The 16,243-nt window shown below is 41.7% G+C and overlaps 1 protein-coding gene across 9 annotated transcripts in view; it reads right to left on the bottom strand.

The window, feature by feature from the left end:
* Positions 1-239: 239 nt before the first annotated feature.
* Positions 240-16,243, bottom strand: part of PTPRE (protein tyrosine phosphatase receptor type E) — a 98,520-nt gene continuing 82,516 nt past the window's right edge. For all 9 annotated transcript variants that reach the window (XM_086752106.1, XM_086752104.1, XM_086752111.1 and 6 more), the window contains 9 exons: positions 15,891-16,026; positions 15,336-15,485; positions 13,180-13,273; positions 12,307-12,383; positions 11,358-11,492; positions 10,457-10,582; positions 8,786-8,946; positions 4,774-4,909; positions 240-3,384 (listed from right to left, as the gene is read on the bottom strand). In XM_086752106.1, coding sequence (XP_086608232.1) covers positions 3,310-3,384; positions 4,774-4,909; positions 8,786-8,946; positions 10,457-10,582; positions 11,358-11,492; positions 12,307-12,383; positions 13,180-13,273; positions 15,336-15,485; positions 15,891-16,026 — 1,090 coding nt within the window. In that variant the 3' untranslated portion in view covers positions 240-3,309. The remainder of the gene's footprint in view (positions 3,385-4,773; positions 4,910-8,785; positions 8,947-10,456; positions 10,583-11,357; positions 11,493-12,306; positions 12,384-13,179; positions 13,274-15,335; positions 15,486-15,890; positions 16,027-16,243) is intronic.

Here is a 16,243-nt window from a genome sequence, read left to right as displayed (position 1 = left end):
TGACGGGCGACATAGCTGAAAGATAAGTTACTGTCTTTCTCTTGCTATGATACCGTAAGTGTACCACAGTACTGTTAAAACTTACCTATTACCTCCAACTAGGTGCAGATGAGCACTGATAACGGATTTCAGCTCCTTCAGAATACTTAATTTAAATGAACACACGGTACAGGAATGAAATTAAAAGATTTAAAGAAAGCAATGCAGTTAGAGAATAAAAACGAAGCTTTGTTCTTGCATCAGAATGTATTAGATCTTGCAATCTGCATATACAAATAATTCAGCAACATTCACCGGCATTAAAAACACAGCAAGATCAAATTATAAATGTAATAAAAGAAAATAATAATAGCTGAAACTGTATAATACATACATATATTATAAAGATTTGACAAATTAAATACAATTTGGTTATACAGAAAAGTTTCAACAACTTTACATTAGAAATGGTACTAGGGGAATGAAAACATTTCAAAATACTGAACGCAGGTGGTCAGGCTCGTTTTAAAAGTTTAAAAAACCTGATACGTAAAAATATCCTAAAAAACACTGGTAATTACAGTATGCATTCTTCATTAAGGCCCAATTCAGCAAAGCACTTAAGGGATTGCTTCAGGAACAAAGAACCTACGGTACTTCAACGTTTCGTGGAACAGCGGTGTCGTGAAGCGAATGCTTAAATGCTGAGGTGAACTGGAACCTACCGTAACAGGTGAAAACAGACAGTCAAGTCACACAGTGACCAGAACCACGCACAGATCAGAATGTACAACTTCCAATCAGCTATTTGGCATTTTAACGTAATTCCATGCGACACAGGAAAACCGAGAAGAAAATTCCTGGAGATCCATACCAAGATACAGCTCCCCAGTTACCAGGCTGCTGCAACGAGCAGTCTGTCGACCGAACACAAGAACTGGAAAGCAAGCTTTTCAAATTGTAACAAAAAAAGAAAAAGCCATTACGTTGCTATATTTGTGACTACTAAAATATAAGTATTTCTGTTTCCTCCTAAGTATCTGAATCTAGTTAGCAACTAAAATCTGAGTACCCACTTGGTATTTGATGCTTCAGCCTAATTCCATCCTGCCACTTGCTGTAACTACGAGGAGCCACCTGTGCCCCTGTAGTAAAGCGCGTGGGCAGGCGGAGTTTGGCTGCGGCTCCTGCCGCTGTCGGGGGGCTGCGGGTCCCCGCTGCCATCACACCGCACTGCCACTGCGCCGCGCAGCTTTGCTGACTCCAAGCTTTTATTTAAGGGACCCAAAAGGCCGTCCGACAAAATTATTTTTCAAACGTAGGCTAAATGTTTGGCAAGATCCCGCCATTGGAATGTAACAGGACCAAAAATATGCTTCTTCGGAAAACTATGGGAATTTCTTTGCATTATCATCATTTAACCTCTCCGAGTCTCCCTGCGCTACAAATGATCATACTGAAAACCCCGCTGTATTGGTTTCCATACTGAATTTATTTGATGGCTTTAAAAAAATCTGCTAAAATTTCCGCATGCAGCAGTAACGTCAACTTGCTTAGCATTCGTTTTTGTTACTCAGCGCTTTCTGCGCCTTGAGTGGATCTTCTCATGGCAACTCACAACAAAGGTTTAAACAATCTTTAAGTGCATAATTTACTGTACAAATAAATACAGGAGTGCATTGGCGGGAAACAAGAAGCAGTAAACGGCAGTGTTCAGAAGAGCGTGCTTCGAGATGTCTAATCTGCGCCTTTTCCATTCGGTACGAAATGAAAGGAGAGGGATGAACACCTTCCCGTTCCCTTGCGATGTTACAAATATAATGCTGTTTGTTATGGGAAATGGAAAACGGTCATGGGATAGACCGGTGCAAGCACAGCAGTGAAGCGATCCGTGGAAGTTGCTTATTTTAAATAAGGCTTTTATGTTTGCATGGCGAAAACCCAACCGACGGACAAGACAGAAACATTGCATATTAGTTACATCATTGAAGTACATATTGGCATACTTTGTGCTCATTAATTCATCGATGCATTTTAACGAGTGGAAAAGATACACTGTGTAATTATTCAACATTCAGATGCCCTGCGATTTTTGGATTTTCTAACCCCTACGCGTATCCTGTTCAGGGCCACGATAAAGACTTTTAAACTTCATTTCCCCAATTATACTATCAGTAGTATTTTCATTAAAAATATATCTATGTACACAACCAGACGTCCCTTTTAGATAAAGGAAGAGTTCCTTTTTTCATAATATCTACGGGAGGGCAAGGACGTAGAGCAGCTTTTTGCTACAACACTTAATGTTGCTAGCGTCACACTGTTTGTAAACTGTTTCTGTCAGCATTTTCGCAAATACTGTTAATTATTCTGTTGAGTTCAATCAAAGAATAAGAGTTCACCTTCATCTCTTTCGCCTTTTCTCAAAAAAGTGGGAAATTATGCACAGGTCCACAGAGAAGCGTTGCATCCGTTTCTGACAATGGCGATAAAGCCTCTTCAAGTAGACAAGTTCAGGTGCTGCAAAATATACTCTTTTGATATGCAAAATAGTCTCAAAATAGTGGTAAACTCACCTTATCGTCTTTCTAAATCGATTTAGGCTGGTGTACTAGTTAGGAAAGAACAAAATTAAGGGACTTAGACTATATTAACTCAGAATTTCCAGTCTGTACGTATGCTGGTTGTACCTTATTGACAGCGAGACTGAAAACAGAACTGCCATCGGACTGGAGGTTCTCAAAGCCAGACTTTAAACACCGTTATATTTTCCAGTTGGACTGCACGTGATGACACCTGAAGGGCCATATTCTGCTACCTTTCTCATTAACAGCGCTTCACGCGAACAGCCCGTGAGACTGTGAAAGAAATCCAGGTAAGGACCAGAACGCGTCCCCCCGTAAACACCTCTTTTCACAGCGAGGAAAGGCTTACGGCCAGAACATTCTGAGTTTAAACAGATGTACCACAAGTCACTTTTTTTTTAACGAAATGTAAATCGCCTGTGCAAAGTTCCAAGAACCGGGAGATAACATTATTGATAAATATTTATAAGTGGAAAAATTCAAAGAAATAGACCCTCCAGAATTAATTTACTGTTCTTAAGAATAAAGATTTCTATACCATCTTATAGTGATATACTGTATATGAACATTATACTTTGCTTTAGAAGATATTTATATTTAAGAAATAACTTTATACAGCAAATGCAGCTTTTAGAGCAAACACAAGGTCATATTTACAGTGAAGTCAACAATAAAACGACGTGGAATAAATTAACAGAATATACAACTATTTATACAGACAAATTAAAAAATAAGGCAGGAATTCTCATTTGAAATTAGCATAATCCGAAAATATGTCGATGAAATCTTGTACCACTCTGTAGCAGAATTCATACTGTTCCTGAAAAACAATAGAAAGATATCAAAGTGTGCTATGGTTGCGTTACACTGAAGAAAATCACGCTTGGGCAAATCCTGCTGGTAAACGCAGCACGTTCTGACTCGGCCCACCACTTGCACAGGTCCCTGAGGACTGCTCGGTTCTGATTTTTATTTCCATGTTTATTTTTAAAAATAAAATAAATGATACCTCGCTCTTCTGTCAGACACAGGCTGGTTGTTGCTCATCAGTTACAGTGATTTCTCTAGGTGACAGTTCTCAAAATGAATCAAACCTGTCTTCCCATTTAAACTGGGCAGCTCCCTGTATCCCCTGTTACCCAGCTCACGCTGAAGGGAGCCTGGCTCTAACTCCAGGCTCGGTCTTAGGAGCTCTACAGCAGAAACTAAGTGAGGATGGAACTTGAAATGTACAGAACATTTAAAAACCTCCCCGTTTGTTTGTCTGAAATGGAGCTCCCCTTGCAAGGGCTGCCTGCGAGGTATTTCTGCACTGCCTGCGTTAGTCCCCTGCGTCCCGCCGACGGGACGCATCCTGATCTGGGCACGCTGATACGCCTTCAACGCGATTTGCTGGATTACAAAATCTGTAACCACGCTGATAATAAGTGGAATTGGCATCTGAACTCAGTCATGCTGGAAAGCAGAGTTTAGCAGAAGCCTCTCCGCAGGCTCAGCTGGGAATATCTGTGGCAATTACACCCTTAACTAACATTATTAAATCACAGAGCCAGAACACCAGAGGAAATATTTCATCCCTGTCTCAGCGTGGCTGCGGATAATCCAGTTCTACTTCTTCAAACCCTGTCTTCCTATCCGTAGTACGGAGAAAACATCTACCTGAAAAAGGTGTTTTGAGATAATCGTTTCTAAAAGAAGTTTCAAATCAAAATAGAAAATATCGGCATCTTTACATATTTTCCAAAAATATACCTCAAAAAAATTTTTTTGATCCTTATTCAATAGGGAAAGGTGTCTGGACTAAGCTTCACGCATTACTTGTAGATGACTTTTAACAAGTCAAAGACACTTCTCCCTTTCAGTGATCAGCTGCAGGCCAATTTAAGCCCAGGCGTTTTAAGGTAAGAACAAAAAACAGCGGACACGCAGCTTAAGGGGCATTTACTTCACGTTTTGTCACCTGCAGCACTCAAAAGATTCTGGTTTAACTGACTCCAGTTCCTAAAAGCCACAGAATGTTTAGCCAAGTTGTATTTTTAGAAATGCTATTAAAAACCTGTAAAAATACAGATTTCTGATAATACCTTGTACATAGACAGCCATCATACATAATTTATTTCAACCTGCAAAATCTCCTTTGTTCCCCTCCCACCAGAATATTTACAAACAGACATCCTGTGACAGGGATCCGGATTGTTCAATATCGTACCAGTGTCTGCACCATATGTGGCCTTTGCAGTCTTAAGCTCTTCACAGCTTGAAACACATCCAGGAGCCCCTCAGCCTTCACCCGCTCCAGAATGTTGCTGAGTGCAATGAAGGTGCCTGTCCTTCCGGCGCCGGCACTGCAACGCAAACACAGCCGCTTGACAGACAGCAGGATCGAGATGTTACAAGGGAAATAACAGCCAACTACTACTATTAACCAACTTCTACTCCTTTTTTTTTTTTGTGCTTAGTTGGTCACTTCAGCTCTGCTAGGAGGGAGCCAGAATCAATGGCGTTACCCAGGCTGGAACCAGTGAAGGCTCGTTACCGACGGCTTCTGTAGGGAAGCGGGAGATCCTGAGCTGGTGCCGCAGCACGGGGACACCCTCAGCCAAAGCCTGAGACCCAGGTAACGAACTGGCAAAGCTGCTTACTCAAATCTGCAGTCATCTTCAAAGACAACTCTTGGTGCTCCCACACTCTGCTTTCGCTTTTATTCTTGACGGGGCAGCACAAGACCTTTAGACTTTCACTTGCAAAACTTGGTTATAATGCAAAACTGGGTGATCAAACCCAGATTTTTCCTTTAGGTTGTGTTTTATACTGAAGCATGGTGGACAGACATGAAAGCATCATTATTATTATTATATTATTATTACTCCAAGGCCATTTGATGAAAAATGTCCTATTTAATTCTCTCACCTAATCACACTAATTAGGGACTATTTGACACCAACAGAACAGTGGCCAATAGGTCTGACAGGGGATAGTTACTGCAAACAGGATGGGATTGGCAGTCGGTAGTAAGATGGAGTGGAAGGTTCCCTGGATTGCTGGATAAGATAAACACAAAACGTATTAAATTTAAAGTTTTCATCTGTTTTAACCATAAGTAGGTGAATCATAATTGTCTGTCTTTGCTTGTACTTTATTTCTGTCAAACACCAAAAAAAACCTGATAAGCACAAGCCTTATGAAAAGATTACGTGCACGTGCACATATCCTCAGCTGGATACCTGAAAATTCTCCCTGGAGGGAAAATGAACAAGCACAATGTATTACATGGGTTATTCCCTTTAGTCAATTACTTTTATCAGATTAAAGATGGATACAAAATCTAAAAGGATTCAGATGTATCTGTAATTAGCGAATCTCCAGTAGCCATCTGTGGTTTCTAGAGTAACCCGTGGGGGATGCATTTCGGAACAGGTCTGCAAGATACCGACATGAAGGTAGAAAGTAAACCTGGACGCACATCATCACACACGTAGCTTAGTCGTGTGTGCCTAGAAGAAGCAGGTATGTGTTGCTGTGCACTCCGTTTTTAACAATCCTTGCGCTAGGCTCATTCTCCTCTGTTCTTCCAAAAACATGCTTTTAGCACGTTTAGGATTTAGACAGATTGGCTTTGAATTCTGTTGGCAACTCCGTTAGCGGAACCCTTCTGAACTATTTAGCGTTATGTCTTGATTCTATTTAAGAATCATCTTTTCCAGCAGCTCCTTAAACCGTTCATAAATAGTTGGAAAAAATGAAGAGAAGTTCTCACAAGTTCATGTGAGCACTCTGAAAACATCAGTCTTAGGCTCAAAGTGTGTTTACTTGTTCGTAAAGTTGCATTCATTTATATTTGAGGACAGGAGTGCGACTTCGTGGAGAAGTTCACGTAACTCGAAAGCTGTGATGTACAGGCTGTGCAAGCAGGGACAGGAGAGAATTCACAGCACTAAAAATCCTACAATACATGGTGTGCTCTGGGTTTTATTTTCTTGTTTAATCCATTTTAAAATGATTGCACTAGCTTTTTTTTAAATCTAGGAAAAATGCATGCCACGTGATTAAGCTAAGGCTTCAGAGAGGCTGCAGGTCTAAAAGCAACGTGTCCCTCAGATAGTTCCTACACGTCTCATTTGTGCGTATCGAAGACATCTGTTCCTTTTCTCTCTTATTTTACTGGCTAGAACTCCTGGATATTTTACTCACTTTAATTATCATTCAGAATTTGAACTCCCTACCATTTTTTAAAAAAGTGGCTGTCCAATTGCAGACTCAAACACAAAAAGCCATTGTCACCGTGGAGTGCAGCCACCACGGGATGGGGGAACCCGCAGTCCCCTAGAGAACATGTACGAAAACAGCAAAGAGCAAAACACTTCTGAAGCAAGGAGGAGACAGTTTTAGCAATGAATATGGACTGGTACAAGACCATGGCCCCAAACACCAACAAATCCGAGTCCTGGCTCAAGCTCCCAGCTTCAACAGTGCATGAAAATCCCATTTTAGTTTTTGTAATACTCTTTCTAACTCTAGGAGCAAGCAGACAGGTTCTTCTGTCAAAATACTTCCACATGGTCAGTAAGTTGAGTCCAGTACCCTGTGGACAATGCTACAAGAACACTTTGAGTATCACGTAAATCAATATAGTATTTTTTTTTTTTAAGAAGAAAAAATAATCAGTTACTCAGTCAAAACCAGATGGATACTAGACAAATGCAGAAAAAATCCAGCAGCAGCGTGGTATTATCCAGCTCACTGACAACGGGGTGGAGAAGCTTATCCAGCAGTCAGCCATAGGGGGTCTTGGTCACAGTGAAGGTGCCAAGCATTTCTCAGCAGTGGGATCACAGACAGGTAGAGAAGATATCACGATCCACATAACAGATGTTGTTAGATATAAAAACGCCAGGACCTTGACCTCCATGTATTGCTAGAAGATGACCAATGGTCCAGCAAAACTAGTTCATCTTGCACAACGTGCCCAAGAGGAAAAGATTAAAAGGTCAACATTTAGCATGAATGAAATAACTGATTTTGAGGGCAATCAGAGAAGAAACGATGACTGCTTTTATGTCATGGTTGAGCCCGTGAACTTCAGCCGCAGGAGACACTCTACTGCACGAGGTTGTCCATGAACGCAGTTCAGAGGGATGTGACCTCTGAAAACTCCTGCTGGGAGTCAGCGCATCTCCCAGAACAGGTCCAAGCAGTCCACAGCCAAGAGGTTCATGTCAAAGGGTGACCTCTTGAGGTTAATAGCTTCTTATTTAAGAAAAAACCCAACAAACCAAACGTAAGAACTTCTCTTCTGGGGGCTTTAAAACCCTGCTGACCCTGTCCCTGTGTACTGTGAGCTTGACTTTGTATTGACCAGAAAACAGAGGAAGCTTTATTGATTCATAAAATTTAAAATATTTTGAAAGCCAGGTATTATTTCTGAATTAGGAAAAGTCAGAATACTAGTTTTACTACTACTATTTTTTTTTAAATCAGCAGATGTAGTACAAAAAGAGAAAAGACTAATTTGAAACATTGATAAAAACCCCACACTCTGAAAGATATCAATTGAAAAAACAGAGGAAAAGCCCAGTGTACACCTTTTAAAACCACCACCAACAACACGATGCTGCAATAAAAAAGTACAGTTAAAAAAAAAAAACAACCACCCAAAAAGTGGAAACCTGGCACAGGACAAAGGTCTATCCCAGTGACCACGTACCGGTCACACCCAAGCCACCTCTTAGCATTAACGTAAACGTTGCTCTCTCTGTCCTCCCAGCTCTCCCATCTGCTTTCAAGGACAGGGATACATTTTGCCTTCAGCTTAGACTGGGGATTTATTTTATTCTCCCCGATAGTTTGTAAAAATCAACAGCAATTTGATGCCAGTAGGACACATGAGCACTGTACTGGTGGTGTGTATCACACAGCACCATAAACCTACAGCTTTCCATCCTACTCACAGCGCTTAGCAAAACTCAGGTGCAAGACTACGACATCGCAAGTTAGTAACGCCCTGGTTTACTCCCAGCCACTCAGGATACCGTTAAGGTACCCGCTTTGCTAATTTAGTCAAAAATCCTTTATGCAATACCAGTTTTTCTTTTTTTTAATTTCTATTTATTTTTAAAAGGATGCAATCTACCCCCTCACAAAGAAAACCTGCTGTTGCAGCAAGCAGACTGGAGAAGCAGCACGCTGGCTCCTTCGCTGCGGTGGGAAGAGGCGCGTCTCACCTGCAGTGGACCGTAATGGGGTGGTTGCCCGTTTGCTGCTGCTGCTTTTGGACAGCTGCGATCAGGTCGATCATCCCTTTTCCTTCCGCGGGAATCCCAATTTCTGGCCACCCGTGGAAGTGGAACTGCCGGACGAGCCTGCTTTGCTTCTCCTGGTTACCCTGCGTGCAGGAAAACACCACGTTTATCCAGTTGTTATTTCAAAATGGAAACACGCTTCTTACCTTAAACATTTGTAGCCTAAATTTTGCACCACTATGGTGGAGGGGGCTATTTGCAACCTGGTTCGTGATATATTGGTTGTGCAGACCTGATAGTTCCGTTTCTAAATTCCCCATCCCTATGCTGATAATTTACCCCTGTAATTTTCCTTTTGCACAGCCCAAAATGCCATTAAAACAACTGGATTCGTGAAACACACTCATCTTTACACAACGCTACCTGCTACTTTGAAACTTCACAATTATTTGCCTTGCACACCAAAAGTCCAAATAAGTATTAATACCATGCTAACACAGGTTGCTCCAGACAGGTCTGGATGCACAAAGGCTTTCCACTTTAACTACTCTGAAATTCTTCCTTGCTGCTTCCCATCTCTGGGAAATTCTGGCAGTTTTACTGCCCATCATCAGCTCTCGCAGCCACGCAGAGCTGAAACACGAGGTCTCTGCGATGGTAGGTGCTCTCAGCGTGTCCACCACAGGGGACATCTGGTGATTGAGTCTGACGGGAAGACTCTGAACACTGTTTTGTACTGGAAGCCTGGAAGATGTCCCCATTATGAGGAAAAAGGCTTGGTCAATCCTCCTTCCCCCCAGCAATTCATGCTTCAAGTATGATTGCTGTAGTGCAGCTGGACTCAGGCACGATACAAAAGTTACTCAGATTTCGTAGACCTGCGGCAGCAAACACAATGCAGAACTGTAGTGCAAAAACATTGCTGCCTGGCTACCATCTAAAGTGCTGTTACTTCAGTTTTAAATACTTTCCAGTGTGACAGAAGTCGACATGTTGAGAAGAACTCTGCTTGGAGAAGCACAGTGTGTATAAATTAAATTTAAATTTAAATTTAAGCTCCTTTTGCTTTGCATGTGCCAACTGTTTAAGTGCACAAATTATACTGAATGGAACAAGTAGTTAAATTAATTCTACTCTTAACTGCAAGTAATTTTTCCTTCATTTTTCAAGAAGAGCAACGCAAATGAGACCCTAAAGAAACGATGCAGTGAGTGAAGAGGTGCGTGCCCAAACAGCCGAAACCAGGGTTTGAGCAGATCGTGCCTGTAGCAGAGCAACTAAAGGAAGAACTGGTAGGCAGCGGTGAGTACACGTGCCGTTAAAATCCTTCATGGGATTTAAAAATATAGAATCAAACGTTCTTTTATAGATCTATGGGGGAAAATACATTAAAAAAATCAACCCCCTCATACCTCTTTGATCACGGACATGGTTTACTGCCCAGAATTTTCATGGGGTTTTAAGCAAAAACGTTTCATATAGGCTTCCTCTTGACCAATACATGCGATGTTGATTAACCACATTTATCTTTAGATCGAAATTCCAGCATTTGTTACATAATCACATTTGTAAATGCTTGAAAATGCAAAAAAAAATAAAAAAAACCAAAAACAACAAAAACAAACAAACCCTCCTGTAATTTAAAACCGTTACCTGACTGTATGTAACGATGAAGTCCCTCACGCTTATGGCCTCTAAGAGAGTGTCGTTCTTTATTTCTACGGTTATCTCTCCGTGAGTCACGGAGCCCTCTGATGGCCAGTACTGGCAGCACTTTTCCTGCAAGATTGAGAGAGAATTGTAAACATTCCTTCCATTTTTTTCCAGTTAACTACATTGTCAGAAACGCCTGATATAGGAGGCGACATACAGCATAATAAACGTGTTCTAAACACTTTGTAATGAAAAGGGTAATAACCAAGAATACAGTAATAAAATATTTCTGTAATATAAACCATTAAGATGAAAAGGGCTTAGGAGTCATAGTTGGCAAACACTGCTTTAAAATTGATTAGAAAAAAATAAGTCACTCCTGAAAGCAGTGCAGTGTTTTTACAAAGCATCCCAAAACCAACAACAAAAAACCAGCTCACAGCACTGAAACACCCCGGTTGCAGCGCTGAACTCCAAATCTTCAAACCGCAGTGGACAGAGGTCCAGGGACATGAATTAACGATGGACTAGGAGAGCTTCACAATAAACCACTGGAGCTGCCACTGGCAAAACAGGGAAGGAAGTTTTCACAACAGCTTTGGCCAGCTGTTCCCAAATCCCAAACCACTGTTCCATGCCAGGCATCCCTATAAATTTTGCTCTTTTAATGTGAAATGTTTCCCTTTTGGAAATCGTGATTTTCAGTGGTTTTGGTGGGTTTTCTGACAATTCCAGCAAAAGCAGCAACACCGGCCCACACCAAATAGTGAAGCAAGAGCTCATTTTAGGAAAAGCAAAAAAAAAAAAAATAAATCTAATATTATCTAATATTAATGCTCATATTTTACAGGGGTTAACAGCAACTGCTTTGCTCTGGAGCTGGCAGCTGCGGGACGCGTACCTGCTCCCTCTCCTGAACCTCCGTGAGCATCACGATGGTGTGGCACTTCCACTCCCACACCATCCGCCAGAAATCCTCCACCGTGTGCGGCAGCGGGCCCTGGGTGGCAATGAAGTAATCCTTCTGGCGATAGCCCTGCGGAGAGAGACCGGGATGCGCTCACGCCATGCCAGGCCAGTACAAGTGAAGAGGGAGGGAGCTGATGGTCAGGGAGAAAATCCCCACTTAAACTGGTGCTTCCCGTGCTGCTTGACAACGCCACGGTTATCGCAAACCTGGTGACGCTGAGCCCACCCAATTCTTGCTCCTTGATAGAAACACAGGAAAAAATCCCCCAAATTCACAATCCTGAGTTGTATTTTAGGACTTTTTACTGGCTGAAGGAATGAAATTCTGCAGTAACAGGTAACTGAAAGGATTTCACGATGAGATTCTCGTAACAACTGTAGCTATTAGCTTTACTGCAGAATTAACATTTAACTCCATTTTTGAGCTACAGTTCTCTTCACATGCTGATGTGATCGTCACAGCTGCAGTATCCGCAATCCTCAATCACTAATGGGATTTCACTGCTTAAGGATATCATTAATTCTCATCTTTAAATAAAAACAAGACACACTGGAAGTTGTTACCCAGGTTCCAACAGGAAGCCAGGAACAAAGTCAGGAATGAACACGGGCCTGCCCTTGCTCCCAAACACTCTGACAGCCTCTCCCCATGCTAAATACTGGATTTGCTTTTCCTTTCCTGGGAAGAGCACGCATTTACGTCCTGAATGCAGATAACAGAACTGCTGGATGCTAGTTCTATAGCTAATTTGGTTTGCTGCCTGTTTTTTAGAACAGTTGATTGTGGTTTTTCAGTTGATTGTGTCTCTTTAAAAAGACTTACCAGCAACAGCAAAATATTTGACTTGCTATTTAAATCCAGGAAGTGTTTTTATACGTACATCTATGAAGGAAGCGTTGATGTAGTCTGTATACTCTTGCCCTCTTTTCATTGACAGAATCACTCTATTAAAATCATCTGGGAAAAAAAAAAAAAAGGCTGTTCTTACTTTTGCTAACTATAGGTGACTGCTCTACTATTACATTTGTGAAAGAACAAAACCAACGAGCGTCTCAAAGATCTTATCCAGGATTTGGTAGGTGTGTGGAGAAGGGCGCGAGTTTTTCTGCTGTTGTTTTTCCATTCACACAGGATATGGCCAGCAAGCTCTGATACTTTCATTTTCAGGTGCAGATGTTACAGTGCTGCTCCGGACTGCACAAGGAATCACGCTGAAAGTATGTTGGTTTCAAAGCTAAAACTGCTGAATTATTTAATTCGGTCCTGAAAACTATCTGATCATAATACATTTTATACTGACGAAGTAAAAACCAATTCATTAAATTGTTTGCAGACAGTTTCTGAGAGGATTACACCTTATAAGGAGAGGACAGTGCTGTTTGTATCAGTAATTTCTCTAAAAAATTTAGAGCAGACATGCCTGCAGAGAGGGCAACAAATCCAAAGAGATGGCTGATGGAAACACCCAGAAAAATGTGTTCTAGCTGGAAACGAAGCAAAACCAAAAACTGCCACTCTGCACAGTACAATAGGTATTTGAAAGCGTTTGAATTTTACAGGCAGAGGAGTTAAAACTTTCTCCTCTTAAAGATACACACAGTAATTATTTGCAGAATTCCAGCTTCCAAACCCAGGCAGGACATCTGCTGATTGATTTATCCCAGCAGAGCTGTTACAGCGTGTACTCACGCCAGCCTAGGACAGTGGTGTCTTTAGGGCACGGGTTTCTCTGGATAAAAAGCTGCTCTCTTACATGGGATGATCTGGATGACTCTAGCTTTCTTCATGTTTGCTGGGAGGTTGCCAGTTCTCATGTTTTCTTTCATTATGCGAACGTTTGTTAACTTCTGGAATAAAACACACAGATGAGGATGAGGACTCCTTGGAACAGAAACGGTTCTTGCTCACCACGTCCTGCACTCAGAGGGTTCCTACGGGTCTGGATCGGGTACAAAACAGCGGCACAGTCAAAGTGAGACAAAAGCCATTTCATTGTCCCGTCTATAAGAACAGCACTCATATAATTTTTTTTCATATTTAAGAATCTGAACATGTGACCAGCACGTATCAAATCTCCTGTAAAATGACAGCAGATTTTAACATTTTGGGTCTGTTTGTTGGGTTTTTTTAAGGTACTTCTGGATTGTCTGAGCGTGGCTTGCAGAAGCGCTGAGCACCCATTCCCTTTGCAAAGGTCTGTCTCTTAAATTTGACATTTGGAAATTTAGTTTCATAAAATTCACCACTTTTGGAAATACCTTTTAATAAAAAGGTATGCTTACCAATTTTTCAAATTGATTTTATTTTTCGCTTTCCAGCCTTTACATAAGCAGAGGCAGGCTGCCCAGCACAGCGAGCACCCTTTCTCTCCGGCGGCAGCAGCCCCGACTGGGAGCGTTACCAACAGGCACTCCAGCCAGCCTGGTCAGAGAATCAGAGCTCTGCTCCTTCAGCTCGGGGCTGTGCTTTCCCTGCGGCACGCCGTCCTGCTCCTGGCACAACAAGGTCACGCGAGTCTACGGACTGCTGTGCACCAAATCCTGCAACTTGGCTCCGCACATTTTCAAGCTTCTGCTAGTGGAGGGACCAATATTTGGTGCTGAGAGCATTCCTAGGATACAGAAGAAAAACGCTGCTCTTGCCCCAACAATTTTTCGGTAGCATAGGTTATGCACCTGCAAGATTGCGCAAGGTAACACGAGAATACGGGTGCTTCTGCTGGGGTGGGACTGACCAGATAACCATCAGCCACACAGTTACATTTCAGCAACTATTTAATATAAATTCCATTTCAATTAAAATTAATTTCATTTGCAAACAGCAAGCAGATTTTCAGGGATGTATTTGCCAGGTACTGAGTTTCAGGAGTGTATCTCAATTCCAGTAACATCTCTAGTACCAGCAACAAGCTATGGAAAAGAAACCCTGACCTCTGAGAAATCATGTTGGGGCTGCTCTGTGCCACTGTGCTCAACAGGCTTTATGTCAGACGCTCTCACACTGGCTACAACATAGCTCTACTCTTTTTTTGGTGGAGGAGGGCTCAGTGCTCCTGTGCCATCCAAACGCTTTCCAGAGTACGTATGAGAACTGAATGTTGCTACACCAATTCAGGAATTTGAGAAAAAGCCGAATACTCAATGCTTTTACTTCCATCCTTCCCTCAGACAGACCAGTACTTTTGATTTTTTAACTTGTTGCTATAGCATCAGACTTATTTTTACATCATTTTCTTTTCCCAGTTCCCAATTTCTGATTAAATGAATCCTTTAAAGGAAAGGGAGAACTCCAGTTAACACCTATATGTCATTTTATGCTTTAGACCTGGACACAGAATAAACATTTCAGCATCGCAAAGTCATAGGAAAGTTCCAACTATTTCCTCAGGACAATAAAGTCTGTTTTAAACAATGATCACACACAGCCACCGTGGTTGCTTTCTGCATTTGGGGTTTCTCCACTAACAGAAATACTTTTTTTTGTTCCCCTTCTTGACAGCTCTGGATATTCAGCACGAGATGGGTAAGTCAGCCACCACTGAGTTAACAATCCTGCTGAGATGCAAATTAGGTACGCCTAATCAGCTCCCTCTTCCAGCACTATCTGATCTGGCATCTAGCACCAGACTGAAAGAATAACTCCATTTTTCTTTGATAAACAAACAGAAAGCATATCGGAAAAGCTCCGTAAAACGTCGTGGCTTTGAATGAGAATTTGCAGAACAGGATGTTGAGCAAGGCCCCATTCACCGACTCCACAGGACCCATTCACAGCAAGCACAAAACAAAACAAGCTGTTCTGTTTTGACGGACCTTGTCTTTCAAGGTTACACTTCTGCTTTTGAAGTATCTTTTCGGCTTAAATATTTCCACACTTAGAAATCCTATGGCAAAGGGCTGTCATACTTACCTTAAATTCTTCTTCTAGCCCTATTTTGACAAGGTTTGGCGCTGCGCTGTGTGATGTCTGGAGGTGTTTTTCTAAGGACGACACATCTAGCTCCGTGTCTCCGTAGAGGTAGTATTCAAGTAAGGCTTGATAAATGAAGGAGTATTGCATCTGGAGGGAACACAGAGGCAGGTGAGCATGCTGCCAAGCAAGGAAACGACGAATTCTAGCACTTTCATCTATCTTGTTTGGTCTACCATCTACTAATTATGAAAACATACCTTTAGCTAAACCCATTTTCCTGTTACATCACTTACATTCTCTAAAATTCCATTCCCATGTGCACGGGGAAACTTGGACACAATATCTAAAGATAACGTGCCTTAAGGTGGTCTGCACGGCCCTACCATCTTCTCTCCCAACCCCATCCTTCTACTGGGCTTTGTTCATTTTCCAGTTATCCAGGTGTGTCACAGAATGGGACGTACTGGGATGCATACCAGAATGGAAACACAGAAGCATATTCTTTTTCAACCGCAAAAAAGTTGTAATTTAAACCAATTCAAGTCCACTTACGTCAGTCTGAACCATCTGCGGACGCTGATTACGGATTCTTGAAACAAACTCAAACACGTCGACTTTCTGTTCCGCGTGCATCATGTCGATTATGGCGTCTATCACGATAAACGTGCCCGTGCGGCCCACACCAGCGCTTGGAAAGGAAACAAAAAATCCTCAGCTGAATTACAGGAATTGCTATGACTCAGGTAGAACTTATGCTGTCTGTACTGGACTGAAATACTCACTGTGAAATACGAAATTTCATTTTTTATTTTAGCAATGATAGCAAAAAAAAAAAAGTGTGTAAGTTTTTAACATAAAAGTCACCTCTTAGCAGCTCCGAGATGTGAAGATCAAAATTATATTAG

This window comes from Chlamydotis macqueenii, chromosome 7, assembly GCF_036417535.1.
Source record: "Chlamydotis macqueenii isolate bChlMac1 chromosome 7, bChlMac1.mat, whole genome shotgun sequence".
NCBI classification, from domain to species: Eukaryota; Metazoa; Chordata; class Aves; order Otidiformes; family Otididae; genus Chlamydotis; species Chlamydotis macqueenii.
Note: the sequence above shows the minus strand (reverse complement) of the source record. Positions and strands in the feature narration are given on the sequence as shown.